General features: G+C 48.4%; 6 protein-coding genes across 12 annotated transcripts in view; 2 read left to right on the top strand and 4 right to left on the bottom strand.

Moving 5' to 3' along the window:
* Positions 1-6,266, bottom strand: part of pgap1 (post-GPI attachment to proteins inositol deacylase 1) — an 8,434-nt gene extending 2,168 nt beyond the window's left edge. For both annotated transcript variants that reach the window (XM_088382491.1, XM_088382492.1), the window contains exons 1-25: positions 5,923-6,266; positions 4,846-4,999; positions 4,568-4,743; positions 4,318-4,489; positions 4,096-4,256; positions 3,832-3,884; positions 3,686-3,752; positions 3,506-3,611; positions 3,367-3,425; positions 3,205-3,288; positions 3,065-3,114; positions 2,921-2,972; positions 2,764-2,841; positions 2,604-2,679; positions 2,473-2,546; positions 2,347-2,398; positions 2,196-2,265; positions 2,014-2,119; positions 1,846-1,884; positions 1,452-1,636; positions 1,159-1,389; positions 745-880; positions 585-635; positions 323-510; positions 70-174 (exon numbers count right to left, since the gene is read on the bottom strand). In XM_088382491.1, the coding sequence (XP_088238617.1) occupies positions 70-174; positions 323-510; positions 585-635; positions 745-880; positions 1,159-1,389; positions 1,452-1,636; positions 1,846-1,884; positions 2,014-2,119; positions 2,196-2,265; positions 2,347-2,398; positions 2,473-2,546; positions 2,604-2,679; positions 2,764-2,841; positions 2,921-2,972; positions 3,065-3,114; positions 3,205-3,288; positions 3,367-3,425; positions 3,506-3,611; positions 3,686-3,752; positions 3,832-3,884; positions 4,096-4,256; positions 4,318-4,489; positions 4,568-4,743; positions 4,846-4,999; positions 5,923-6,114 (2,717 nt within the window). In that variant the 5' untranslated portion in view covers positions 6,115-6,266. The remainder of the gene's footprint in view (positions 1-69; positions 175-322; positions 511-584; positions 636-744; positions 881-1,158; positions 1,390-1,451; positions 1,637-1,845; positions 1,885-2,013; positions 2,120-2,195; positions 2,266-2,346; positions 2,399-2,472; positions 2,547-2,603; positions 2,680-2,763; positions 2,842-2,920; positions 2,973-3,064; positions 3,115-3,204; positions 3,289-3,366; positions 3,426-3,505; positions 3,612-3,685; positions 3,753-3,831; positions 3,885-4,095; positions 4,257-4,317; positions 4,490-4,567; positions 4,744-4,845; positions 5,000-5,922) is intronic.
* On the top strand, positions 6,242-9,163 carry mstnb (myostatin b). Its single transcript, XM_088382502.1, has 3 exons — positions 6,242-7,562; positions 7,749-8,122; positions 8,641-9,163. Exons 1-3 carry the CDS (start codon positions 7,175-7,177, stop codon positions 9,019-9,021), a joined length of 1,143 nt encoding a protein of 380 aa, XP_088238628.1. The 5' UTR covers positions 6,242-7,174; the 3' UTR covers positions 9,022-9,163.
* On the bottom strand, positions 6,680-27,099 carry pms1 (PMS1 homolog 1, mismatch repair system component). 3 transcript variants are annotated; one of them, XR_015859759.1, is made up of 16 exons: positions 26,988-27,099; positions 22,595-22,759; positions 21,898-22,032; positions 21,375-21,557; positions 21,044-21,146; positions 20,758-20,921; positions 19,202-19,318; positions 18,130-18,252; positions 17,909-18,055; positions 17,201-17,835; positions 16,283-16,741; positions 15,791-15,921; positions 14,800-14,960; positions 14,483-14,685; positions 12,449-12,776; positions 6,680-12,372 (listed from the first exon to the last, which is right to left on the bottom strand). XR_015859759.1 is itself a non-coding variant. In XM_088382494.1 (14 exons), exons 3-14 carry the CDS (start codon positions 22,027-22,029, stop codon positions 14,479-14,481), a joined length of 2,562 nt encoding a protein of 853 aa, XP_088238620.1. In that variant the 5' UTR covers positions 22,030-22,032; positions 22,595-22,759; positions 26,988-27,099; the 3' UTR covers positions 14,286-14,478. The 3 variants fall into 3 exon arrangements, 1 of the variants encoding a protein (XP_088238620.1); XR_015859760.1 differs by lacking the exon at positions 22,595-22,759 and having other exon boundaries at positions 26,988-27,091; XM_088382494.1 differs by lacking the exons at positions 6,680-12,372; positions 12,449-12,776 and having other exon boundaries at positions 14,286-14,685.
* ormdl1 (ORMDL sphingolipid biosynthesis regulator 1) lies at positions 22,577-24,631 on the top strand. 3 transcript variants are annotated; one of them, XM_088382513.1, is made up of 4 exons: positions 22,577-22,729; positions 23,363-23,542; positions 23,624-23,775; positions 23,849-24,631. In XM_088382513.1, exons 2-4 carry the CDS (start codon positions 23,369-23,371, stop codon positions 23,982-23,984), a joined length of 462 nt encoding a protein of 153 aa, XP_088238639.1. In that variant the 5' UTR covers positions 22,577-22,729; positions 23,363-23,368; the 3' UTR covers positions 23,985-24,631. The 3 variants fall into 3 exon arrangements, with proteins under 3 accessions (XP_088238639.1, XP_088238640.1, XP_088238641.1); XM_088382514.1 differs by having other exon boundaries at positions 22,589-22,729; positions 23,368-23,542; XM_088382515.1 differs by having other exon boundaries at positions 22,606-22,729; positions 23,342-23,542.
* On the bottom strand, positions 24,403-27,105 carry adat3 (adenosine deaminase tRNA specific 3). Its single transcript, XM_088382503.1, has 2 exons — positions 26,988-27,105; positions 24,403-25,703 (listed from the first exon to the last, which is right to left on the bottom strand). Exon 2 carries the CDS (start codon positions 25,672-25,674, stop codon positions 24,706-24,708), a length of 969 nt encoding a protein of 322 aa, XP_088238629.1. The 5' UTR covers positions 25,675-25,703; positions 26,988-27,105; the 3' UTR covers positions 24,403-24,705.
* On the bottom strand, positions 25,802-27,118 carry alkbh6 (alkB homolog 6, nucleotide demethylase). 2 transcript variants are annotated; one of them, XM_088382504.1, is made up of 3 exons: positions 26,988-27,118; positions 26,799-26,899; positions 25,802-26,707 (listed from the first exon to the last, which is right to left on the bottom strand). In XM_088382504.1, exon 3 carries the CDS (start codon positions 26,700-26,702, stop codon positions 25,989-25,991), a length of 714 nt encoding a protein of 237 aa, XP_088238630.1. In that variant the 5' UTR covers positions 26,703-26,707; positions 26,799-26,899; positions 26,988-27,118; the 3' UTR covers positions 25,802-25,988. The 2 variants fall into 2 exon arrangements, with proteins under 2 accessions (XP_088238630.1, XP_088238631.1); XM_088382505.1 differs by having other exon boundaries at positions 26,799-26,861; positions 26,988-27,089.

Here is a 27,118-nt window from a genome sequence, read left to right as displayed (position 1 = left end):
GAAAGGGCAAGTCTATGTTGGGATGCTGTGGCTGTATTTCTGCGTGCGTGCGTGTGTGCGTGCACCTACCTGTCGGTGAGCCGCTGACTGTCGCAGTTGACGAGCCTCAAGTAGATGCCGCACAGGGGGACAAAGTACGGCCAATAAGGGTCCTGATTCAGCTGGGTGGAGTAGCTGCCAAAGAACAGAGAGCAACAAGTAAATCATCGCGTTAAAAAAAAGGATCTTGACTTTGTCCGCAGATTCCCTGAGATCAAAGTCCAGAACTTTGCATTAGAAAAATCAAATAATATGGAATACTGGTTATAGTGCCGAAATGCACCTCAGGTTACGGCTCCAGTAGACGAGCGAGGGTGCGCTGAGGACGACGGGGACGGTGAAGAGCGCCGACAGACACAGGTGGAGCTGCAGGTCATCACGGATTTCCCGCAAAACACACTCTGACAGCAGCGGCGCACTCTCGCATTCTCTGGACTCCGTTCCGGAATGTTTTCTGTGCGTCTGAGGGGCCTGGAAGCGGTTGCGGGAAAAATTGAAATTTGTGGCTGTGCTCAATTGCATTGCGTGGTTGACTTTTTTCTCACCAGATTGAGTATGTGACGCAAGGATCTTTCTGTCATCTGTAGTCTCAGTACCTGGACACACAATTGCAAAGACCTTTTGACATGATGTACAATGGGCACATTCGTGTTATGATTCAAACAAAAACCTAGAAAGGGACATTTTTCTTTTTCATTCACTCACCCTGTACAGGTGAATGCCAAAGGCAGCCATGATTGAAATTGCTCCACAGGTGTTCCAGCCCAAAATGGTCAGAAGTACCATGATGATGAGCTGAGCGGGGAGGCGCAGAGTGCCGCAGTGTCTTGAGATGGACGATCTGGTACGGGAACAATTAATAAGAACCCCTTGTTGTTGTGTTTCTTTGATACACCAAAAATGTCCATGCTGCATGTTTAACCATCAACTGTAGGCGTAAAAAGCAGGATTACAGGGGATGCTACTCATTACTTTTCAACAAAATACTTTTTTTTTAATTGCTCTTTGAAATGTACCCGACTCAACTAAATAGTTTGCCTCCATCCAGTGGTCGTCAGTGGAATTCAATCCAAAATCGACAAGCATTACTAGACGAAAAAAAGACTTAATTGTTGGTACCTGTGCAGCAGCGCTAAGAGCAACGAAAGAAGCCGCGTGCTGAGTCGGAGCAGCACGGTGCCCCAGTAGGCCACGGCTGCGCCGATGACGTACAGGAGCGGGTGCAGAAGGTACGGCCACTCGACGCACGGCACCGTGCCGTCGTCCAGCAGCGTGTCGGGAAAGATGGGCGGGGCCACGTCCATCATGGGAAGGCACAGCAGCGTCCACGTGTTTTTCAACCAACTACAACTGATGAGCAGAGAAGACGTTCAACGAGGCTGATGTGCCCACGCCGGCGGCGGCGCGCCCACCTGAAGAGGATGTGGAGGATGTAAACGGACAAGTTGACTTTATGGGGTTGCAGGCCACTACGGAGCGCCAGGCTCATGGACACAGCTCGGCGCGACTTGCAGATGTTGGACAGTTGCGCGCCGCAGGCCAGCAGGAGAGTTACGGTGGTGTACACCGGCACCATGGGGATGAAGAAGCGCAGGATCTGTGCCAGGAGTTCAACAGAAAAGCCTGTCAAGAGTGCGAGGCCGGGGCTGACGTTCAGGGACTGTCCCACTTTAACTCTCCTGCTACGGACAGGATTTTGACTAAAGGGCCTGCTTAGCGATCCAAAAGTATCAAAATACGAAAAGAATAAAATCCCAACAACCATCTCATTTCCTTCCCATAAAACAGAGAATTCAAAACAAGTACCTGTCCCAACACCTTGGGTAACGACGTCCTCACTGACACCTGGATAAAGACAAAATATGAAGAGATTGGAGCTCAGAATTCAAAGTAGACGGTCCTCATTAAAAACTTTTTTTTTGTTCTATTTCTGACACTTCACATGGGAACTGCTTCAACGTTAGCATGTGCAACCTTATACTGGCAGTTGGGGGCAGTGTGGAGCTGAAGGTGGACACTGGACTCGTTGTCAGGACGATTCGTGTGGAGCATCGCTGAGATTTCCGTCACCGATGGGGCACTGGCGCAACGATCGCGTGCGTAGCAGCGGGTAAGAATGTGAATACGGATGACAGCGGAGACAAATGATCACTCACCTGGCGCTTGTTAAAACATCTTCAAAGAACCACGGCACCTTTATTCTGTAGACACTTGGCAATCGAAAGACTGAGCAAAAAAAAAAAATTGCAGTCAGGTTTTTTTCCCACCTACTGCCCAAAGGTTTGCTTAAAGAGTGTCAAGGCTTACCATTGTCTCGCTTACACTCACTTGCGACGTTAATCCTGAAAGCCTGATAGACCTAAACACACACACGGCAGATGTCAGGGTTGCAGCGACAAAACCGGGACACGATGATCACGTCTTGCCGCGTACCTCGTGAAAGTGTTGCAGCTTGACGCTGTGGAAAAGTCCACTGGAGCTCACGGTGACTTCGCTGAGTGTCAAACCTAAAAAAATGTATTTTGAAATGTCGTCTCATCTTCGATGGAGCGCAGACAACTCACCAAAGGACAGAACATGCGGGACAGGAAGCGACAGAGCCAACGATTCTTGCCGCTGCCACTCGCACTCCAGCGTGAACTGCGAGCCACCAAATCACAACGCGGGTCAGGCAAGTGCAAGCGGACTTCGGGTTACGCTTATCTCGGCTCAAGCGGCCGCCACCTGTTTGCCGTTGGGGTTGGAGGCCGACACCACCAGATGAGTGAACGGAGACAAGTCGCCGAGGCTCAGCGTCAGCACCTGGAGAGGGTGACAGCCGGACAGAGCAAATCAACAAGCGGCACGAGCGGCGCTCAGACAGCCAATGTCCTCCAATCACCTTGTACGCAGGAAGAAGCTCCGTCGCCTTGGACAAATCCACCGCGTGCTCACTGCGGAAAAAAAGATTTCTACTGCGCTACAGGACGGCGACACCATTACGCGTGGAATGTCGCCGTTGGTTGAGTAGCGCCGGCACGCTTACCACAAAGAAGCGTTCTGCCGCACGCAGCCGTACACCCAGCTGCTCATGTCCTGGCGAACACAAATGAATTAATGTGCGGATGATATTTTCATTGGCTAACTACGGCGGAGCGCAGTTGCGATTGTTTCCGCGCAACTCACCCAGTTGCTGCTCCGACAGTAGAAATGGCTGTAGGCCTTCCTGCGACTGGAGAGGGCGAACACAAAGTATTTGACCTCGGCTTCCTGGAAGCGCAGAGCCCAGCGGGGTGCTTGCAGTAAAGGCAGTAAAAGTCATCTTACATGCCAAATTGTGTAGCATACCTTTGGCGTGCGATATGCCAGACGCAGAGTGTTCACTTCGCTCCAAGCCTCCTCGGCATCTGAAACCATCCAAAATATCTTTTTAAATTAGAAAATGAACATGACTGGATGCGAGTCCATTGGGTAAACATAAAACCACCTTGCAGGGAAAAAGCGGCTTCTTGAGTGTCTCCCAACATTTGGGCAGAGTGTCTCATGAAATGGTGTTTGAGCACAGCGCTCTTCTTAGCCAGGTTGTTTGTGAACTGAAGAAAAAAAAAAAAATATGGAGTTACATGCCAAATTTTAAATCAAACTTAACCAGCCACGGCGGACGGACTTGTCTTGTGTTGGGATCGATGAGGTCATAGAAAGCTCTGACCGTAGCGAGAACGAGCTCTTTGCACCTGGTTGGGAAAATATGAACATACACCATCTGCTTGATAGCTTCATTAAAAAATAATAACGAATGGGTTGTTTGTTTACCACACGATGGATAGGTGGTCAGTGGAAACCCACGTCCTCGGAACTGCAGTGGCCTTGGGGGAAAAAAACAAAAAAACAAAAAACGTGTTAACAAGTAACAGGCAGAAAGAAAAACAGGTCGGGTGAGATTTCCTGTCGTGGAGGTGCCAAGTGTGTATAGGCTAAAAAGCTAAAAACTCATCATCCCACTTTGAAATGCAGGTGGAACCAAATGTTGGTTTGTTTTTGGGATGTTATTTTGGTGACGCACAACATTCAACTCACCACCAATGACAACTTTGTAGGGTCTCCCGGAGCGCAAGGTATGGAGGTGAGACCCGAGCGTACTTGGAAATCGCGGTGTCCGCCGCCAATGGACACCACCGTCACGTTCTTGAGCCCGTCCGCCTGCTCCACCCACTTTTTCCTCAGCGCCGAATAGAAATCTGGCGGCAAAAAGACAACGGGTCAGAATAGGCCGCAACTCCGCGCGTGCGTGGTGCTTACCCCGCAGGTAATGGTCCAAAACCAGCACCGGGGCCAAGTGAGGGGTGGCCTGGGTGATGATGAGATGGACCAGAGCCGTGTCGAAGTTGGGCAGCGTGAAGAGTGCCCGGGCGAGCAGACCGCCCATAGAGTGGCCCACGAGCAGCACGCTCTTGGGGGGCGTCTTCAGGTGCTACAAAAACAAGCAGAGCGTCTCAAACAAAATATTTGTGCTGTCCTCAAACTTACAAAACAGTGTTTGAGGCCCAACCTTGTAAAGTTTCAGAATGGCCTTGATACTCTCGTGGAGGAAGTGCGTCTGCCGCTGCAAACTGCCGCCGTAGAGGGCCACCAGTTCCTCGTTGAAGTCCACGGCAAACACGTTGAAATGGAGACCGCCTTCTGCATTCTCCGCCTTCCTCAAGGCCACCGAACCCAGCGAACGCGCTGCAACGCACAAAAGAACAGAAGGTCCCTCGCTTGCCATTTCAAGTCTGACTACGAGATGTGCTGGTTGAAGAAATGGTCAATTCTTGGTGGTGTTGGTACCTTGCTTGTAGCTTCCGGAGTTTCCGTGCAGGAAGATGACGGGGGCGCCAAAGAGCTGCAGCTCGCGGGACTCCTGCGTGTACGCGCCCTCCCCGTACAGATAGAGCCCGTACGCCGGGTACTGCCTGGTCACGCGACGAGGCAACGGCACACGCTGGACAGACCAACAGACGATATTTTAATGCAGCCATATCACGGAATTCCGCCTGGTGAGCACTTTGCGTCACATGAAGCCTGCTGGAAAAAACAGAAGGCCGTGACTCTGCACAAAACTCCCGCCTGACTTGCTTGACAACTATTGCATTGCTCCATTGTTGTCAGGAAAAGCTGTGTGTCCAAGTATCCATCCTTTGCAACAGAAGGTCGGATTAACCGGTAACACTAAAACATCAACGACTGACAGCCCTCTTTTGGCAATTTGGTGGCTTATGTAACAGCACAAGCCCAAAATTAGTTGAATGTTTCACCGAGATCTAGCAAATGTTGCAACAGCCCAAGACCTATAAAGGTCACTGGAGCTCTATTCTAAACTCAACAGGAAGTAGGCCATTGTTTATTTAATTTCCTTTGAAATTTTACTTGACTTTTGACTGAGGCTATATTTGATCAGAGTAGCTTTTAATCCGATGTACTTGATTTACAAGAAGTTCCAATCCCAAGTGCCAGTACGCCAATATTGCCAGGGCTCCGAGGGCCCTTTATATAGTTGCTCGCACCTCATATGTACGTCTTCTTATTGTGCAAATTCTTATTTTCATATGCTTAATTACTCAAAGTCATATAAAACAACAATAATAAAACGCTTTGGAAGCGGTCACTTGTGTATTCCTATACTTATATGATGTATTTCTTGGCGAATCAACATATTGACAGTGGCTTTATTATGAGGTCGGTCTGTGACGTCAGTACAAATTCGGGTGGCGTCGTAGTAACGAATCTCCGCTCCGTCCCTTGTGCAATTGGTCATGTCGCGGAATGGCGGCCTCACTAATTCGTCACCAACGGCTTTCATGTTGACAACATTGTTCCTTTATATTTGACAGACTTAGTTATGAGTCGCAGCCTATGGTTACTTACCAGGTACTCGGGGTATTGGAACATGTAGGTCATACTGCATCGGTTCTCCTCAAAGCCAGTCAGCACCTCTCTCACGCCGAGAGCGACGAGCCCCAAAGCGAAGCCGTAAAAGAGCAGCGTCGCCGCCTTCGTGCTTCTTCCCCACTTTCCTAACCATTCGCATCTTCCCGGGGGTTGCGTGTCACTTGTCATGTTGCACCCCGACGAGACTCTCCGCCGGGCTGTCACACACAACCACCGGAAGCAACTGGCACCATGGCGACGGAGGAGGCACTGATACGTCACTTCCGCAATGTGGCGGAAGGGATGTATGGAAGCCTTGGGAATTTTTTTTAACGCATGGCTACAAATGCCCACTGGGTGGCACTGTTGTATTAAAATTCAGTTCCTTCGCTTCTTATTTGGAATGGGTTTGGATACAAATCTTTGAATCTCGTGAGTATAAAATTAATCAATGTGAGAGTGCGTGTGTGAAAAGGGCCTCAGACGTTGTGCCTGCCAGTGTGTATGTGCGTGAGAGTCCGTTTCATCTAAAATCATCCATTTTATGTCATTTAACACTTTGTATCGGTATACAATAACAATAAGGCAGAGGTTATTGAATTCCGTATAACAAATTGAATTTGAACTCAAACGTCATTGGTTAATGACAAGTAATTATTAGGTTTACAATTATTATTTAATGTAGTATGTAAAGAAGGGATTTGGGTTTTAAAAAACGAAATATTTTTAAAAATGGCAATGTTGTGATAGATGTTATTTCAAAATGAAGAGAACAAATTCTGTTAGGAAAAATGCATAAAGGAGAAATTTCATGTGCGTCAATGGGAAAAAATACTTTCTTCACGTGTTAGTATGTAAAATGAAGTTGCCACATTGCCGTGCCCATATTGTTACGCGCACAGTAGATGAAAATGGCGCACAAGCACATTAGATCTTGTGCAAACAAGGTCAGGTTTGCTTCCGCTGGTTGCGCAATCGCCGGACGAAAAGTCAATCTATCCACAATCTGCCCGTGACCCAGACAGCCCCCCTCCCCTCCCCACTCCATCCCTTTATGGTTTGGCAAGGAAAGAAAAAAAAGTTATCATGGTTCAAAGTCATTGTTGGCCTGGCCAGCCAATCATCGTTTTGGACGCCACCTTAAAAAAAGTGTGTGCGTATAAAGGCGCGCGCGCTAATCAAGTGATGCCAATCAGTGTTTGGACTTGACTCCTATAGCACGCGCGTGTTTTTTGTTGTGGGGTGCAAAATGCGTTTCTCTCACGTTGGCTTGACTTTGCTGCTGGTTTTGGCTGTCGTGTGCCTGTGCGAGCAGCAGACGCAGACACAGACACAGACGCAGCAGTCCTCCGGCGGGCCGGAGGAAACGTCGGAGTCGTGCTCCACCTGCGACATGCGGCAGCAAATCAAAAGCATGCGTCTGAACGCCATCAAGTACCAAATCCTGAGCAAGTTGCGCATGAAGGAGGCGCCCAACATCAGCCGCGACGTGGTCAGGCAGCTCCTGCCCAGGGCGCCGCCGCTGCAGCAGCTGCTGGACCAGTACGACGTCCTGGGGGACGACAACCGGGACGTGGTCGCGGACGACGACGATGAGCACGCCGTCACCGAGACCATCATGTTGATGGCCACCGAACGTAAGTGTGTCTCCAATTGGATTCTTTATCCGGTCCGGATCGCAAGCGCAACCTGAAGTCACTTTTACGCGCGTGGTCATTGCGCGCGGACTTTCATTGGATTTGGAACGAGCAGTTAATTGATTCATGTCTGCATGCACGAACGAAGAGGAAGGCAGCTCAGTAATCGATAAATGTCTCCTTCAGCCGATCCGGCGGTGCAAACCGACGGCTGGCCCAAATGCTGCCTCTTCTCGCTGACACCCAAGTTCCAGGCGAGCCGCGTGTTGCGGGCGCAGCTATGGGTGCACATGCGGGCGGCCGAGCAGGACAGCGCCGTCTTCCTGCAGATCTCCCGCTTGACGCCGGCGGCGTCGGACGGCGGGCGGCACGCGCGCGTGCGCTCGCTCAAACTGGACGTGAAGGCCGGCGCGGCTTCGTGGCAGAGCATCGACGTCAAGCAAGTGCTGAGCGTTTGGCTGCGCCAGCCCGACACCAACTGGGGCATCCACATCAACGCCTACGACAACGTCGGCAACGACCTGGCCGTCACCTCCGCCGAGCCGGGCGAGGAAGGACTGGTAAGATAGTCGACTTTTGGATGAATGCAAAACGGTCATCATATTCAATAACAATAATAATAATTGCCTGCTGCTCAAATATGATTATTTGAAATGATAACTTCATATTTATAGTATTATATTTTTTTTTCTTGAAATGTATATTTCTAAGCATATTTTTAAATATGAACAATACCATGACTGTTCTTGTGAGATTATTTTTTTTTTACCGACCAAAGAGATCACTTTTCTTGCAAAGATAACGTTTTTTTTTCTCGGAAAAATATGTAAAAATGTTTCCCCCTTTAAAATTTGCTATCGTAACATAAGAACTTTTTTTTTTTTTATCTATAAAAATAGGCCAATTAGACACGGTAGTTAGTAGGGGTGGAACAAAACTGGATTTGACCAGAAAACCATTCTAACCCTAAGCCTTACTGAATCGAATTGTTCCACTTTCTAAAAACATTGATGCTTCTCAACTGTGTTGGCACGCTGTTTCCACGTTTGTTTGTTTTTCTTTGCGCCTGTGTCTGCAGCAACCCTTCATGGAGGTGAAGCTGAGCGAGGCTCCGCGGCGCCTCCGCAGGGACTCGGGCCTGGACTGCGACGAGAACTCGCCTGAGACTCGTTGCTGCCGCTACCCGTTCACCGTAGACTTTGAGGACTTCGGCTGGGACTGGATTATCGCGCCCAAGCGCTACAAGGCCAACTACTGCGCGGGCAAGTGCGAGTACATGCACCTGCAGAAGTACCCGCACACCCACCTGGTGAACAAGGCCAACCCCCGCGGCAACGTCGGCCCCTGCTGCACGCCCACCAAGATGTCGCCCATCAACATGCTCTACTTCAACTGCAAAGAGCAGATCATCTACGGCAAGATCCCGTCCATGGTGGTGGACCGCTGCGGCTGCTCCTGAAGCCCCTCCCCCCCGCCCCGTTACGAGAGAGTAGGGAGCCGATGAGAGGGGCCACCGCCCCGCAGACCTTTCCACCCCAAAACACCAATTCCGCTCTTTTTCCTGGTGCGGTTCGAGGCCCCGATAGGCCCAAAGCGCTCAGGCGGCTGGCTTACTGCCGCTTCCTTCCGAAGGGGACGCTAACCCAACGAGGCCCATATCTGACCGAAGCAAAATGTTACAAAAACGTCATAAACGGTCGTCGAGCTTTAAACAAAACACTTTCAAGCTGCTCCTCTTGCAACATTATGAAATATGACATCATGAAAACAAATGTCTGACGCATGATTTGATTGAAAAGAAAATGACCAAGGCGTAAGAAACTCTCACACACGCACACACAACCCAGGCTAAACTTAACTCCTCCCCAACATATGCAAAACTTGTCTCTCAAGCCAGATGTATCACTTTGACCTCCATATTTAGGCACTATGTTCCGTCAGTCTGGCGTAATGGAACGTTGAAAAATGACAGACTGAGCACGGACGGAAGAGGATTTTCCTTGGTCAGCGTAATTGTCACTAACCGGGTCAGGTGCCCACCTCTGCTTACTAACTTGCTCCTCCCAGACAAAGCTCGTCTGAGATTGTGACCACTGATCCAAAGAGACTAAATTCTTCAATCCTGTGTCCATAATCACACAGTTGAAAAGACTTTTTTTTCCTTTTTTCTATACACCAACCCACTCTTGACTTTCTAATTCCCCCAACGTATGGACTCGGTCGGGTTCAAAGTGTTGGCGGGGATGGACTCAAACGTTGTCGGCTTCCCGGCTCTGTTTTTCATCATCGTCGACGACCTCACGACCGGAGGCTTTTTCAAATCACATTCAATCGCAGGATTGAAAAGAACTCAAAGCGAAGGCACAAAGAATGCAGACAAAAGTGGATTTTGTCCGAATGTTGACATCCGAGTACTCGTCTGCGCAATGCGGTTTGCACTACGGCACACCAAAAGGAAACAGTTGGTGGCTATGAAAGTTGTAAAAACTGATTTTTATATGTTTACATCCTATATATGCTCTTTTTTTTCTTTTCATAACCGCTTTCCGTACACACCAATCAAACTGCATAGTAACAGATGTAATGCAGCAACTCCGTATATCGTACTTATTTTACCAAATAAAATGTTTAGCTTGGCTTTTGGTCTTTTGTTTTTCGCTAGCAAAAACGCCATCTTGGACTCAGTTTGAGTGACTTCCTTTTTGGCGGGTGTGGGCAATATTCTTCCCTGTCACGTGTAGAAGACATTTCTTTTCCCAAGGCATGGGTTCCGTTCGACCCTCAAGGCTCAACATTTGCAAACTGCGTGAAATAAAAAGCTCCATGTCCGTGTCCCTCTTCTCAGCCCCTTCTGCTAATCGATATTTGGATTTTTTTGCAGCTGTTGATTTACAAGCGGGCGCAAGGCTCGACTTGACGTACTCGAAGAGCTTGGCCTCAGCAGCTGAGAATCTGTATGTCTTCAACACATGCTGTAAACCGAGAAGACACGTGGCGCCGTGCGAGTGAAAGGAACACGCAGGTCCTATTCACTGTACCTGATGGCAAAGGTGCAAATATGCTTTGAATCCCATGACTCAGCTGTTTGCTTCTTGTTGCGGGCGGGCACGGCAGCCTAATGAGAGGATGTGAAGTGACAGCGTGACCTCTGGCGGGCCCGATTGAGACTCGACTTCCGCCCGGTAGAGGGCGAATTGAGCGCGGCCCCTGGAGAGTCGCTTCCTTTCCCCGCTGAGAGCTGGACCGGAGCCCGGCCACAAAAGCCTCGCTTTATACATTTTTGACATTTTGGCCTCTTCCTCCTCTAAGAGTGCAGAAAACTGGGGAAAGGTTAGAGTCCCATTTGTCAGGGAGCGTCGTTATTTTGAGTTATTTGAAATAAATGTGAGACTTGAAAACAGATATGCGTACTTTTGACTCCCTCAACAGGGTATTAAGGACAATGACGCAACAGATGCGGAGTAGTAGTGAGATATTTCTCAACCACGGCCTTCAAGTATCTCTAATGTGAAAAGAAACGTCTCCTCATTTGACACGGGACAAAAAACAAGTGTTAGTGTTGTTATCGACCCAACCCGAGGCAGAAACGGTGTTTCTCGTCTCGCCACATCCAATATGGCCACCACTTCAGACCTGGGTTCTGATTGAAATGGATTTTGGTCGGTCCGTGTCATTATCGCTAATGGGGGTGACTGACTGACGACCGGCAGAAACGGGGCCCGGCCCGGCCCAGCCCGGCCCGTCTCGCTGGAAACTTGAAAAGACTGCATGCACTATTTTTGTGCAGTCAGAAGAGCCAAACCCAAACGCACATCTGAGACCTTTCCCTCTGTCTTTCTCAAGAGAACTACAATTTTTATGATGATGAATATATTTGCTAAAACACTTGACGGGCAAACAAACCCAATGAGAGGGATCCTTGTCCTTCCAAACAAACAACCCACCGAGCGGCACTGCCCAAAGGTCCAAAACCTCTTGCTAACATGGCAACTTTATGTTTTGTCGGCGTGACATATCGCGCGTCGGTCTCGAGCCAGGTTGAGGCGTCCTTTGCCGTTTATGACGGCCTGAGCGCAGCGACATCTGTTTTGACGGCGGGACTCTGGAGGACTGCATCCGCCAGTGACATTCCAACTCTTGACAGGTGAGGAAGTGAGAGTGAGAGAACAGGGAAGAAGGATGTTAGGGGATACGCGAGTGCTCCAAGACAGCTGGAGACCCTGTTATTGGACACAGGTCTTGTTGTCTAACATTAACAGAACTGGAATGGATGTGACCGGGACTCGTTTTTTTTTTTTTGGGGGGGTCTCGAGGAATGTTAAACAATATATTTGTTTAGACAAGCTTAATAGTCATAAAAGTAGCGTTTGGGCTTTGACTTCCTCTTTTTGCAAGTTTCCTGGTAATATTGCCTCATTTTTAGAATTGATTCTTGAAAAGACATGAAGCCTTAACAAAGTTGAACAACAGAGAAAAGAAAAGAAAAGGCATTTTCTGACAGGCCTTTCTGAATCCATCCATTCTGGCGAGTGCTTACCTTGCCCTGGCTGACTTTGGTGCACCTTCAACAGCCATTTGGACAATTGGTGGAGTCTTCATGTAGCTACCATGCCTGCTTTTGGAACGTCGGGGCGGAACTCTCACAACGTGCTCCACTTGTGTCATCGGACATATCGGCCAGTCTTCCCGCCTGGCACTTTGGAGATTTTTGCCGCCGTTGTCACGTTCGGCGGTGTCGCAAATGGTAATGGCTTAAACAAGCCGAGGCCGGTCCGGACCGACGGCCTGTTTGTTTCGATCCCTCCCGGGTCTGCGGAAGGCAATGAAAAGTCATAAAAGCAACGCAGGACATGATAACGGCCAGATGGCCAGCTGTTGAACGCTACCTGTCTTCGCCTGAAGGAGTGATTTATCCTTTCCGTCTGCTGGCCGTTTGCTTTTTCACTTAGGGAGAAGGAATCCCTATTCCTACGTGGACACTGACAGTCACCTCGGGGACGCCGTCCGATGATTTATGACTTTGTACAGCCACTGGAAGTTTGGACGCAAACTCAGTGTCCACTCCAGAAGGGTTGACAATATGAATCAGCGTCCACGGAGGGGTTAAAGGGAGCCTTCGAAAAAAAAAAAAAACTCCTGCCCCCCGAGCCGGCCCAGGTCCAAGGCCGCGACCCCCTCGGGAAGAGACGTGACGGTGTTGAAGAATAAATGTTCCTGAAAGAGAGGCCAAGGGAGGGCAGATTATGGAAAGCTGCTGTCAGGAGATGATATGCGGCGCGCACTCCCAACGCAAGACGGATGTGCTGGACTCTCAGCTATGTGTCAAGCGGGATTTGCAAATCTTCCAAATAGCATTCATGCCTATAGTTTGTGCGCAATGCGTTTGCAAGAGATGCAAATGATGCTGGACCCAACCAAAAATCAACTTTTTTTTAAATAAGAATAAAATAAGCAGCCGAACGGAATTAGCAACATCTCTGCTGTTTTTTTTTTTTCATTTTGTTTAATGTAAAAATATATTTTTTTAAAGGTAATGAATGAGTTACATAATAAAAAGGAAATATTTTGGTATCATTCATTGTGGCATTCTTAGACTGGATTAATCGCTGCAATTAAATTTAGGAAGGGATTCAGCAACTCTCTTTTTTTTTAAATATATATTTTAAGTCACAATGTGAAAAACGATTCCATTTAATGATGCGTCATGCGCGTCAGCTTCTTCACACGTTGCAAAGTGTCACATTTGTAAACAAAAACAGGTGCTCCAATTAAAGCCAGGCACGAAAATAGACGGCACACGCCGTTTAATTTAGATTCACGTCTTAATTTTAGATTTGATGACTGGAATCGAGAAAAAGCTCAGTGAAAGCAAATCTCGGCTCGCACCGAATGCTTTCCGAGAAGCACCACGTGGCTCTGCGCGTCGGCCACGTAACCAGAAGAAATATTGTATTATTGCATTCTGCAAATCCGCTCAATGCTAAGGGAAGAGATGCGACAGGTGGCGGCGTCAAGACAGCTGGCAAAAGGCAGCACCTCGCACTGCTGACCTTTGAATCCTCCCCAAATACCGGGATACGGCCCTCGGGCGATAAGGCGAGCGCGATTCCGCAGCACGCATTTGGTGACACGAGAAGCTGGGGTGCGTGTTTGCGAGAGTTTGACGCGGCGGCGGCAGCGAGGGACCAAGCGGCCCTTGCATCGCCTGCAGCAATGCTGGAGCCATATGGAAGAGGAGACCTCTCACGCTTTGACCTTTTCGCCGGCCGAACTATAATATTATCCTAAGATAAACGATCGGATTGCACTTTTTCCCCTCGGGGGATCGGATGTCCTGCACGGGGCGGGGAGTGAAAACCCACCGGTGGCCGTATACGCCAAGGAGATTATTTCTGCGTGAGCGTTTTCCAGTCAGATGTGGCCACCTCATCAAACGAGCAGGCTTCCCATTTCATTTTTTGGTTGAACATTTGTTTTAAGGTACTGCAGGCCTTGCCGATATCAGCCACTAACACAAAAGTCTCAAAAAGTAAATACAAATTCTGGTAAGTCCTCCTCGGCAATAGGTGGCACTATACTGTGACAGTTTGACCCATCGGCTAATCATCATCTGCATCAGAAAGAAAGATTTTATGCTGCCATATGACTGACTGACTGATGAGACAGAGCGTGTGTACCTAATAAAGTGAATGTTCGTATGTAAACAAACTAGGACGTCTTGGCTACTTTACATAGCTTTATTAAATTTAGCATGTAACAATTTTCCTTCAATGACATTTTAGCATCCGTCTGCAAAAGTCTTCAAGGGGGAGCCATAATTGTTTATGTCATGTCCTGCACGCTCCGTAATAGTACATCGTCAAATTGATGGTTAGTTGTAAACATGTGACACAATGATGTGTTCATGTTTAAAATACTACCTTCCCAGTTCCAAAGGTTTAAAGAGTGCTTTGGCCTGGCGCTCCGTCTGAGGGATGTCACACAGCGGCTGGAGGAAAGGCCTTCCGTGCAAACAGGTGCGCTCGCTCTCACCAAGCTGCTCTTGCATCCGTCTCAGGATGTCCTCCACGTCCTCCTTGGACAAATGCGTGGGCATCTGTCGGGCCAGTCGCACGGCTTCGGTCTGCACGTACGAGAGGGCCCGGATTCACCTATCTACCACCGCATTTGGGCTCTGGATATTGCCCGCCGTCGATGTCCTTTTTTTTTTTTTTTTTTGCCTGGCTTTATCACTCACCAGCAGGTAGTTGGAGACTTTAAGCGGGCGACACTCCTGCACAGATTTGGCCTTCCTGCGAAGAACCGCCGTCACGATCTCCCCGAGGTCCTCTAAGCCCAGGAAAGGCACGCAGTCGGCCAGCGCCGTCACTTCCAGATGTCCGTCGGTCGACACGGCGCCTGGCCGAGATGAGTGGAAAACCGGCATGAATATATTTGCGGACGAAGATTCTATCTCCGGGAAATCATAATAAATAAATATTGTGATTTACAGCTTGGCCGCTGACCAAGTCAAACCGCGGAGGGCCAAATGGAGTGTTAAATGACTAATAGAAGGCCCAGAAGACCAAAAGGAAGCGGGAAAAAAATACGGCCTGTCATTTAAAGAGGAAATATCACAAATCACGCAAATGTATATTTCTGACACAAGGCCAACGTTTTAGTTTGCATTCCAAGAAGCGACTATTCCAAGACCCCGTGTTCGACTGAGGCAACACACCCCGCCGGGAGATGGCTGGCAGCGAGCGATGAAAATTCCTCAAATTCTTTCAAAGGGCAATCATTGCCATCACCAGCACGCTGGGCTACAGACCCGCTGAAAAGGTCGCCGTGTCGGGCAAAACACCAACTCGGACTGCGGCGAAGCCGTTCGGCAACAAAAACAAGCTGAGAAATAATCCCGCTAATGAAGACAAAATGCTGCCAAACACCGACTGAGCGGCGATTATGTTATGAAAGGTGCTTCTTACCGCTTTGTTTTGTTTGCTGCCATCATGTAATATTAGATATTACTTTAAGTCATTCTTAGAAGATTGATGCTAAAAAAATACAAAACATCAGCTCCTTTAAATTATCCAACTTGCTTGAATTTAAAGGAACAAGAATAATATTCAGAGCCACTCTAGAGGTTTGACTTTCTTTTCATCTGAAATATGACTGCCGCAGGTTATTGATCTGGATAATAACTGATCAAACCATTCCTCCCTGCACTGTGTCAGCGTTTGGTTCACCTGGCGTGAGTCTGATTTGAAATCCGTTGGCCACCAGTCTTGGGTCGGAGATGAACACCCTGCCGTTGACGTCGGGGCTGGCTTTCTCCATGTTGCACAAAGTCTCCATGTAGTCTCGTCCCCCTAACCTTCTGCACGGGGGACAATGGAGCAACATCAGCAGTGTCGGTGCATAAACTACAATCGCTTTGCAAATATTTGATGTGTAATAAAAAATAAATGTTAAAATTTAATTCAACTAATGTTATGGGGGAGGGGGGGGGGAAATTGAACGAGCAAATATTGCAGGACTCTCGCTAATATTAACTCATGATGAGTGAATAGCAAGTATCCGTATCAGGCCGGATTGGAAGCCATCGAGTAGTCGGGCTGCCGACAACAGTCCGATACTTACTCCCGATGTCGGCGCAACGTTCATATCCCGCCATTTCTAATTTGGTACTAAAAGCATTGTTGGAGGGTGGCCAGCGGCGTTTGCGAGTGATGCGTTACCCTTCTGTTACTTGCAGAGCGTTTTGCAGAGTGACCGCTGGAACCATTTGATTCTGCAGGAGTCTCTTCAGCAGCAAGCTCTCCTGGACCCGAAAGGGGTTTAACAACGTCAGCCTCTGACCACATAAAATGATCCAGACGCTCTGAGAGGGCAGCCGGTTTATAAGACGGAGGCCCCGCGGCGGCGCCGCCGTGTTCCGGGTCGCCCAGAGGCGCCGGAGCCGTGCGCCCAGGCTGGACACGCAACAAGGGAGGGGTTGACTGGGCTTCGGACTCCGGGGCTTCTTCTGAGGCGGCGGAGCTGAAAAGAGCTCGTCCAGCAGCTGCTGGTTGGACAGCGGCGTCTTGCGCTTGCGAGCCAGAGCGGGGCTGGCGCGCTTCTCTTTCCAACCGCCGGCGAGTTTGGCAGCGCAAGTGCGCTTGTGGTGCTCCTGGTGCTTTTGGGCCTTCTCCTCATACCTGTGAAATACAGACACCAATAAAGGGACTGAAAGCTGAAATGCATGACAAGCTGGCTTCTTTTGTCAAGAGTGTCACGTTGAGCAGCAAAGCAGGTTCCTCTTTGGAAACTGGAGAAAATATCCTCCAAATGATCAGATATGAAACTATGACAAATGAGAGGGACGAGACCACAATTTTGAGACCAGCTTTTTTTTTTTCTCTCTTGCCGCTAAATGACTCCATCCCTGCCTAACTTGACAAATGTTAAATCCTTTGACTCGCAGGGGGGGCCGAAAGGGGTCAAACGCTTAGGCTCATTACGCCCATGTGTTGGCTGCCAACTCTGTTCTTGACAAGCCAACTTTGTGTCACTTCCCTGAGCACCGGTGAAGTAAGTGTGGATGAACACAAACAACGGTGAGAACCGGCAAATGTCACGCTCGTCTTTCGACAACCCTTTGAGCTTTTCAAACTTACTCCTTGCGCTCGTCCTCCATGAGCTTCTTCCACCTGTTATCGACGGCGTCGCTGATCTCCTTTAGGCTGGCGCTCGGTTTCTCCCTCAGAACTTCCACGCGAGCTTGCTTCTCAAACAGGGCGACCGGAGACAGCGGCGCTCTCATTGTCCGGTTGCTGATGAGGTCAAAGGCGGTCAGAGCCGCTCGCTTTTCTGTGATGACGTTGAACGTCTTTTTGTCTGTCTCCGTCTGCTCGGCGGCTTGATGGATTCTGACGGGCTGCAGGGGCTCTCCCGATACCGGGTCTGTCAGCGCCGTGCCCCTACTCCAGTCTTCCGCCGATATGCGCGGGCCGCTCGCGTCCGCCTCGGGTTCTTCAGGGACTTCACTTGGCACGTGTCCAGTTTGGTCATCACCTAGAGAGAAGTTAGAATCGAATCCGTCGGGCGACCGGCCGACAATCTGCTCCTCCGGCGCCGAGGAGCTACCGTCGGAAGCCCGCCCGCTCGGTGGCGCGGTGGCATCCTCAGGCTCTCCAGCGGCAGATGGCAAAGATGAGGTACCGCGGCTGATCTGCTCGGCCGGAGCATGGCAAGCGGGCCGATATCCGTAGAGCGAAACCAGCAGCGCTTCCAACGCGGTAAACAAGGCTTCCTAAAGGCAAAGAGAGATGCGATCACGATATCAGGCCGCTCTCATTCGTCACTTTTGAAGCTTCCGCAAATACCTTGTTGTGGAGAAGAACCTGGGTCTTGTCAGGCGTGAGATTGACATCTAACGCCGAGGGGGAAACGGTGATTTCCAGCGTCAAGATAGGGTAGCGGTTTTGCGCCGACTCGTCCGCATACTGCGCAGCGTAGTGTTGGCGAAGTAGCTGACGACGGAACACAAATGGAAAAGAAGAGAATGATGCTTTGAAAACAAAGAGTGTTGCATCCAGGAGCAGACCTTCATGATGTCCTTATGGTGGACGGGTCGATCGTTGACGAATATGAAAGTTTTGTCTGGAACGCACGTGCTGGTCAAAGTGACGTCTGCTCCCGGCTTGGGGAAAAAACCCTCGAGAAGAATCTTAAAAGTATAGAGAGGCAAAAAAAACACGTTAAGGTGGCTACAAAGGACACTTATCAACATTTGGACACACCTGGGAGCAAAACTTTGACGGGTGGCCATAAAATCCAACAATCCTCCTTAAACGTCCATTTTGAAGGCAAGCTTGTAAGACATTACGAGCGCTATGAACCTTGTATGGATTCCAGGTGGCCGCGCTTTTTAAGCCCACGGCCTCGGGCTCATTATTTGCAGCGCTCGTCAATAAACGAACTACGCTTTCATTTGAGGGCCACATGTGTTCCTCCTTTCTGCTCATTACGATGACTTAATGGCAACACAAAAGGGGACTCCTTGCCCTCCAAGGGCGCTAAGTCGAAGGAAAGATGGCGTAAAACGGTCGCCGCGTTCGATTGCCAATGTCCACCCCCTCGGCTCCCCTCGATCACCAACAAAGTGGAGAAAAATCTCGAAAGGTCGATCTCGTAACGGTGGCGAATCAACAACAGGCAAAAGAGAAAAACGAGGTGCTGCTCCATATCTGTCAGAGCGCATTCGTCGTGAACACGGCACCTACCGCGATTACCGCTCAAAGCGTAATTCACTTAGCGTCAGCACAACAAAGCAATTGCTCACTCTTCATCAGGAAAGAAGGAGAAGTTGGCGGGCACCCCACTCAGCACATTTGCTGGCTCCAGACCAGCGCAGGCTTCTTGGTTATTAGCTCACGCTCAAGTATAACGTGGACTCTCATCCATCTTCTATAGACCATCTCCTTGTTATTATCTCCAGCCAGATTGATTTTCACTGATGGAGGCAGCACTTCATCACGTGCCGTGTCAATGGGTGGAGGATGCGCATACGCTAATGTGTCCGAGGAAATTTCTCCCCAATTTTTGCCAGGGTCAAATGAATTGAGTGAGCATTTAAGAGAAACGATAGGCCAAATATCAAGCAGACGCTTTCCAACCTCTGCTTGCTCTTGACGATGGTGACACGGGAGAAGGTTAGCGAGTGTGCTGGAGCCCAGCGTAGCCAGGAGGGCGCTCTTGCGGTCGGCCGCCTTGGCCTTCTGCCACACCGCCACCTGAAACAATGGGACACCCGTTCAACCTTACATTTGCCATCCCTAAAACAAATACAGAAATAGCAGGAGAAGGCAAGCATGCATCAAAAAATTATATACATGAATACTTTTTTTGTTTATATGACCTATTTGAGGAATTAATTAAACAGGCCTGGGGGTCTAACTGCCTCACGACCGTATTTGCTGTTTCTGAGAAGCGAATGAAAGAGCAGCCAGGCAATAAACAAAAACAAAACTTCCTATTGCAATTGTCAAAGGTAATAGACACAACGAACTAATAAAACGGAATCAATGTGGAACTAAGCACCTGATCTTTGACATGAACTTTGACGTGAATAACTTCTTCTTGCTCAGTTCAGTTGCTCCGCTTTGAGATGCTCAGCGATTTGACGTACAGTTAGCAGATGAAAACGGATCGCTCCTGTAAACAGCTCGTAAAGAAACCGTGAAACATGACACACGGCCCGCTTGTAAAGGATAGGGGCCGGCCAGAGCTGAATGTCCCAAACGGGGGGCATTCATTACTCATCGTTAACAACTTGGAAAGGGATTTCTAGGAACGCCATGCACGTCGGCGCTGCCGTACCCTCTGGCTGACCCGCGCCGCAGCCTACATACACCCGGCCTGAAACTCAAACCGCGGCTGAGTTCAGCAACTTACTCAAGCGTCATAATGGGCTAAATCCGAGTTGACGCTTGTTCATATTTGTGTTTGCGAGCGCCTCACGGCCGTGATTAGCTACACCAAGAAAGGCTGCGAGAGACGGTAAAGTCACTCCTTGCCGAGAGCGAGGAAACGCAGCAAATCCAATCAGCCTACTTGAAAAAGATTCAAATAGTGACTCAAAATCAAACAACAACAATAAAATTGACTGCGTAACCAACCAAGATGACCCGTTTGAAAATTGAACAAAAGTGAATTTTCATTTGATCTTTCATGCTCTTCTCACAATGGTTTCTCAGAAACAGCAATAATAAATGCAAACTTGATTTTTTAAAAAATTTTTAATGTCTCCAAATAATCTGGGAAATATTTAGACACCGCTGTATGTATGTGACGACATTTCTCTCACGTGGGAAAAGAGAGGGAATATACAGGAAATATACTAGGAGTATTTTGTTACATACTGTAAATCGCTAACTTTCATTTTTCTCAGTGTATGCAATCGAAAACGTGAGAAGGATTCCGAGGACACCTTGTGGCTGTACTCACTTGTAACATGTCTAACACATGATATTGTTAAGCCTCATGTTCTGTTTCTTGGGGGGGAAAAAAAAAAGTCCTTTGCGTGTGTTGTGTTAATATTCAATAGACAAAGCGTAAACACTGCTCGACTTTTAAACTTCATAACGGCAAGGTTACACTAAACACTGACATCCACATTTGAGCTTTCCACATAGGCTGTGTTAAAAGGTGGTGATAGAAGATGGAGGCTTACCTTGTTGTGTGCGAGTGTGAGTCTCAATTGGGGTTTTATGATGGCGTAGGCCACAAGCAGGTCCTGCATTTTTTTCAATTCGTCCTTGCACCTCTTCGCCGACGAATAGTATTGTCGTCTCACGGGAAGGTTCTTGAAAAGTTTCATGACGCTAACCGTTGTACCTGTAAGACGCGACATCCACATTCTTAATTCATCAAAGAAGACATAGCATTGGAAAAAAAAAAAGGTTCATAGTTTCCAAACAGTTGATGACAAAATAATTAAATATTAAATGATGCCTTGCCTTGGCCAAAGTGAGTTGGCTTCTGAGAAACGATGCTGCCTTGGGCGTTAAGAGAGTACTGGGTGCTGATGTCATCGTTCTCGCTCTTGGTAGTGATGGTAACCTGGAGCGAGATCATAAAAATAACACTGAGGCAAACACAGAAAACAATAATCAAACCGTGTCAAAAAATAAGCAGCGATAAATGTTTAATAAAATCTAACAAAGATGTGGTTGTGTAAAACTACATTGCATACAATTATTTGATTAATCAAAGGTCTAATCAAGACAATACTTAATTTAATGCTCAACACAAGACAACATCTAAATTAAAATCCTGTGAGCCTCTAACCTCTGCCACGGCGCAAACAGAGCCAAGCGCCTCGCCCCTGAAGCCGTACGTCTGGAGGCGCTCCAGGTCCTCGTGGCTATGGATCTTGGAGGTGAAATGGCGCACGGCCATCACGGGGGCGTCGGCGGCTTTGATTCCGCAGCCGTTGTCGCGAACCTCGATTCGATCCAGGCCGTAGTTCTCCTACGGTAGCAAATCAAAGAGAGAATTTCCATGTTTTTGGTGCAAGGGGGTTTGGCACGGCAAGCTGCTTCGATTTGCAGAAGACTAAGAGTTTTCACTTGTGGCGGCAGCACTTCAGAAAATGGTCAATTAGCGTGTGAATAACTTGAACTGCTACTCTTGGCAGCTCAAAAGCCCAGCTTTACTGACTTTGACCACAAATTGCAACAATTCCTATTTCCCCTAATCTTGACGAACTCTTGACACACAATATCAGAAGACCACGTTCTGACATATTTTGAAGAAACACGGAGCTCACTGAAGATTGACAGTTGTGTCATTTCACTCATGTCAACAGTACCAGTTTGATGTCAATGATTGAAGCTCCAGCATCGAGTGCGTTCTCAAGCAGTTCTTTCACTACATTCGTCATCGAAGTGATGACCTGTGAGCTGGACAAGAGCCGCACGGTATCTGCGGGCAGCTGCTTCATGACCTAAACGATACAAAAACAAATGAGGGGAATATTTACTACTTGTGACTGAAGAGGGACCAGGTGTCGCAAAAAGATGACGTCATGTGTAATGCTCTTTCGAAGCTAAATATTGACTGATTGCAGTCGCTGCGGCTGTTTGAAAGCAACTCAGGCGTTAATAAATAGTCACGCGGATATTCACACGTTACTACCAAGAATGTTACATAAAATTAAAATAAAAAATGGTGCGGCGTTAAATCGCCTCGTCCGGGGTCTGCATCGTAAATAAACACGGAAACTATTTCCCGCCCCGTTAACAAAGCGCTTGATTGGTTGAAACGGAGAAGTAGGCGTTAAAAGGTTATTTACTTTGCCCTGAATCAAAACTGCAAGGCACGTGATAATGGCAATTGCATCTTCGTTCGGCGTTAATACTAAATGCAATAAAAAAAATGCACGTAAATACTGCAGTGTGCATGTAAATTTAATACAATCACACACTATTGGCCCAACTGTAAACTTGTATTTGCCCGCAAGTCATTTGACAACAATGCATGACGTCACGAGTTCGGGCTCCACCTACTTCCGCTATGTGTCTCACTGCGCCCGTCGCCGTTGGCTAAGTGAAGCACATCAACAAAAACAACAAGGTTGTTTTCTTTTCCCCTCCGTCGCAGATCGCCACTCCAAGCTCTTCCTCGACTCGCTGCTATAACATGTAAGTGTCCTTTGGATTTCCATTTTTCACCTAATCGAACGAAAAGTAGATTTACACACCATCTGCTACACATTGGCAGTAAGATTGTCTACTGCGAGATGTGAAACACTACACAAAATTATAGTTCCACTCAGTAACAATGCAAAATAACTGAATTGCGATTATATTTCAGATGTTTGTTCCAGTCTTGTCAATTGTGACGCACCGATCTTATCTAACATCTGTTGCCCCGAGTTGGCTTGGAGTCTCTTTGTGGACGAGAATACCGTATACGTGCGTGCTTTGTTTTTTGTTACATGTTGTTTTTTCTATTTCATTTTTACATAATGAAAAGAGCACGTATAAATAAACAGATTTTAAAACATTTAGTGGTTAGTACAGTGCCTCACGTTGGAACAGTTGCAAACAGTGCAAGCATTCATCCAAGCTGGAAGCTGAAATCGGGCCAGGGAGCAAAGTTCAACAAGACTGGCTAGTTCAGTTTCTTGGTATCAGATTTTGGGCTAAAGTTCAAGTCTGGAAAGTCTTTGGACCATTTGTGTCATGGTTTCAAAATAGTGCCCCAAATGTCCTGGAAAGCTGAGCGAGATATATTATTATTATTATTATTATATTATCGTGTGGGTGTTCCAGAGCAGAATGAATGTGGGTGTGGCACACAGCGAGGTGAACCCCAACACGCGGGTCATGAACAGTCGCGGCATCTGGCTGAGCTACGCGTTGGGCGTGGGGATCCTTCACGTTGTGCTCCTTAGCATTCCCTTCTTCAGCGTGCCGCTGGTGTGGACGCTCACCAACGTCATCCACAACTTGGTGAGAAGAACACAGCCGCCAGTTCCATTTTTCTTAACGTTCCTTTGGTCGTTTTAACAAGCTCCTTTTGCCACGCTGCAGGGAATGTACGTGTTCATGCACGCGGTAAAAGGGACGCCCTTCGAGACCCCCGATCAGGGCAAGGCCAGACTTCTCACGCATTGGGAACAGCTGGATTACGGCGTACAGTTCACGTCCTCCAGAAAGTTCTTCACCATTTCCCCCATCATCCTGTAAGTTTGTCAGCAAGCATCCAATTCTTCGCTGTCGGTCCCACGCCGGCTCACTGTCTTGTTTTGTTCCCAGTTATTTCTTGGCGAGCTTCTACACCAAGTACGACGCGATGCACTTCTTCATCAACACGGCGTCGCTTCTCAGCGTGCTCATCCCCAAGCTACCGCAGCTGCACGGCGTGAGACTCTTTGGCATCAACAAGTACTGAGTCCTTCTCGACGGCGTCTTTCCTCTTGGCGTGTTACGCAAAATGCAACACGTGGCGCAATTATGAGATCAGTGAGAGAAAAACTGTTGTAATCATGGAAGCTTCTGAGGACCGGATGCCGTGCGTGTTTCTGATTTGGGTGAAACATCACATTTTTAAGTCAAAGCTACATTTTAGTCATCTACATGAATGCAGTTTTCGTTGGGTCTGACCCGGGCTGGCCCAGGTATCAGCAAAGTGATTGTTTTTGTTTGTTATTCTCCGACCTGAATTGACAAGCTGAAGCTACGTTTGTTGCTTTTAACCACGGCAATACTTCAAATGTATTTTTCCCAGCAAACAAAAATGTTTACCTCTGTCAAGACTGTCAAATTATTCCCCATTAAGTAACGGAATGGAATTTTAACTGTTAAACTACGTATATGTGTGTATGTATATATATATAGATATATATATATATATTCTATGAATACTTTAAGTCAATCACTGGGCGGGTGTTTTGTGCATTTCTTTTGAGAATGTGAAAGTTTTTGTGGTGTAAAATGGTATTGTGGAAGTGAGGGAAATGTCTTCTTATTGATTAAGGAAAGTTGAAACTTCTTGTATCCTATTAAATTGTTTATGCCTCTCTGTGCAATCCAACAATTGTTCCGCGTGTGGCACATTTTTTGTCGAAATATTTCAAAAGTACACATTGTATAAAAGTCCAAAAATATAAACTTCAAAGAGACAGTCCTTCCAGCTCCTCGCACTCTTGTCCCATGACTCCTTTGTAAACCTCAAAGCGATGGTTCAGGTCTTTCAGCGCATGGAGTTTGAACCTAGTCCCCAGCGCTCCGTCAGCAAAGGCCGCCCCGTAGAAGACCCGAGCAATCCGCGAGTGGACCAGCGCCATGGCACACATGACGCAGGGCTCTCTGGTCACGTACAGGTCGTAGCCGGTGCAGATGTATGGCTGCTCGGCTGAGTCCGAGGCAGGTGTAGAGCGGCAAGCGGGGTAGGCGTCCCATCGGTGGCGACCGCCGCCTTGCCCTCGGCCCACCAAGTCGATGCACACCATGACGGCATGATGCAGAGGCCGTCGCCCTCGACAATCGTGGCCCACTGCCACTATTCTCTCAGAAACCGGGTCTACTACAACAGCCCCCACGGCCTCCATCCCCAAGGCCTTCCCTTCTCGGGCGGCGGCCAAAGCCACCGACATGTAAGCGTGCATTTGGGCCTTCTGAGCCGGGCCGAAGGACTCTCCTCGGAGGGCCTCGGTCAACTGCTTGTCTTCCTTGAAGGAAGTGGGCCAGTGCTTGCTTGCTAGCTCAAATTGGGGTCTGGTCAAAGGGGGGCGGACGGGGACCTTGACCACAAAGGGTTCGCCCAGCCCGTCACATTCCACGCATGACAAGTCTGAGTCTGGAATTTTACTGACAGGACACAGGAGGATTTCCAGTGAGTGAGGGCGGCCATCCTGCACCGCGGCGGGCCGAACCCTCTTGAGGTGCTGGAGACCCGTCAAGGGGTAGCGGTCGTTGAGTTCTCCGACCAATCGGGACGTCGCTCGCTTGTCGAGGACGGGCGCAGCAAAGAAGTCAATCATCTCTACGGCATGAGTCTGCTCGTCCGACAGGACAGGGTACGCCGTCCAGGAGTCGGAGTCGCACGCCTCGCTTTTCCGCCGCTTGCTCGCCGGTTCCATTTTATTGTCTTTGTTTTGTTTAAGTCCTCCTGTCAGACCAAATTGGAGCAGGTTAGCGTCGGCACACGGCAGTGGGGCTGGCCAGATTCTAGTCTCTCGGTTCATTGATACAAAAATGCAATTTGACAGAATTGTTTGATTTCACACTTGTGTACGCACTTTTATTTTTTTCATGTTCAAGTCAAAATGACAACGCAGTTTATCTGTCATTATGCAGAGAGATTTGTGTTAACACATTTCCATGATCCAAATTCACTTAACTTCCACTATATGACAAAAGTTAAGCATTCACGTAGTCCACTGTTTTCCTTCGATCACTTCCGCCCAAGCAGCAGCTTGGTCTTCAAGACTTTGGGGACGTGTCGGATGGTCAGCGAAACTCTAGTCCCTCGAGTCAGCGTCTCGCCCGGCCGGGCCACAGCGCCGTGCAAGTTCAGCACCTTGTCCGTCAAAACGTCCATCTCACGAGCTCCGATGCCGTGGAGAAGCTTCCGGTACGCGTCGTCCTGAAGCACCAACAAGCTGCGTGGCCTCAAGAGCAGAGAGAAAAGATGCCGGTCCTCCTCCAATGTGTTGACGGCGTCATCGTCGTCCTCCACCCGGCTGACGGGCGTGTAAAAGTCCAGGAGGCCGTGCGAGCCCAAGGTGACAGTTGTGACCGTCGGGTGGTACAGGGGTCCGTCCTCGTGGGGCATAATCCCCTCTCCTGGTTTGTACTCATTCACCAGCACATGGTTGGCTGTTTTCCCATCGAAAGCCCCGTGCGAAGAAACTTTCTGGCAATAATTGTGAAGCCATGCGGGGATCTTCTCCTCCAGCATCCCTTTGGGATGTGGCAACCCTCCCCAGTTCTGCAGCCTCCTTCCGGACAACTGGGTCCACTTGGGTTTGGGGGACTGATAGACCTGCTGCAGGAGGTAGGCCTCCTCCTCAGCGGATATGAAATCAGGTATGTAATAGACTGTCGGGGGAGCACCGGGCACGACAAATTGTCTCAATTCCTGGGAAATAGATGTGGGATATTCCATGTCTCCTTGAGGGCGAAATTATATGGAAAAGTTGGCGATAAAAACTCAGTTCAAAAAAAGTGCAGACACCATCACGAGGGAGCAGGAAGCACAAACCCAAAACGTTGCAGCAATACTGTGGCTCAAGTGAGGAACACGACTGTCTGCCAACAACTGTGGCTAGATATTGTCATCGAAGAAACAAAGACACCATGATCCTGAGGTCCGCCACAAAACAACACAAAATATAGCCATAACGTCGCATTGATAAGTAGCATGAATAAAGTTACTAATAAGCATCCTTACCTTCGTTTGGACATCAATTTGATGATCCTCCAGCGTAAAAAGAGCCAATTAGAACGTGACTCTAGCGGCGGTGACTTGGTGCAGCTGACTAAAGTGTCCCCCTCATCCAAACGGAAATAACGTCATTTAAC

The sequence above is a fragment of the Syngnathus floridae genome, chromosome 8, assembly GCF_059516105.1.
Source record: "Syngnathus floridae isolate MCC-2025c chromosome 8, RoL_Sflo_1.0, whole genome shotgun sequence".
In the NCBI taxonomy this organism is placed as follows: Eukaryota; Metazoa; Chordata; class Actinopteri; order Syngnathiformes; family Syngnathidae; genus Syngnathus; species Syngnathus floridae.
The sequence above is the reverse complement of the archived record's forward strand: the minus strand, read 5'-3'. Positions and strand labels throughout refer to the sequence as shown.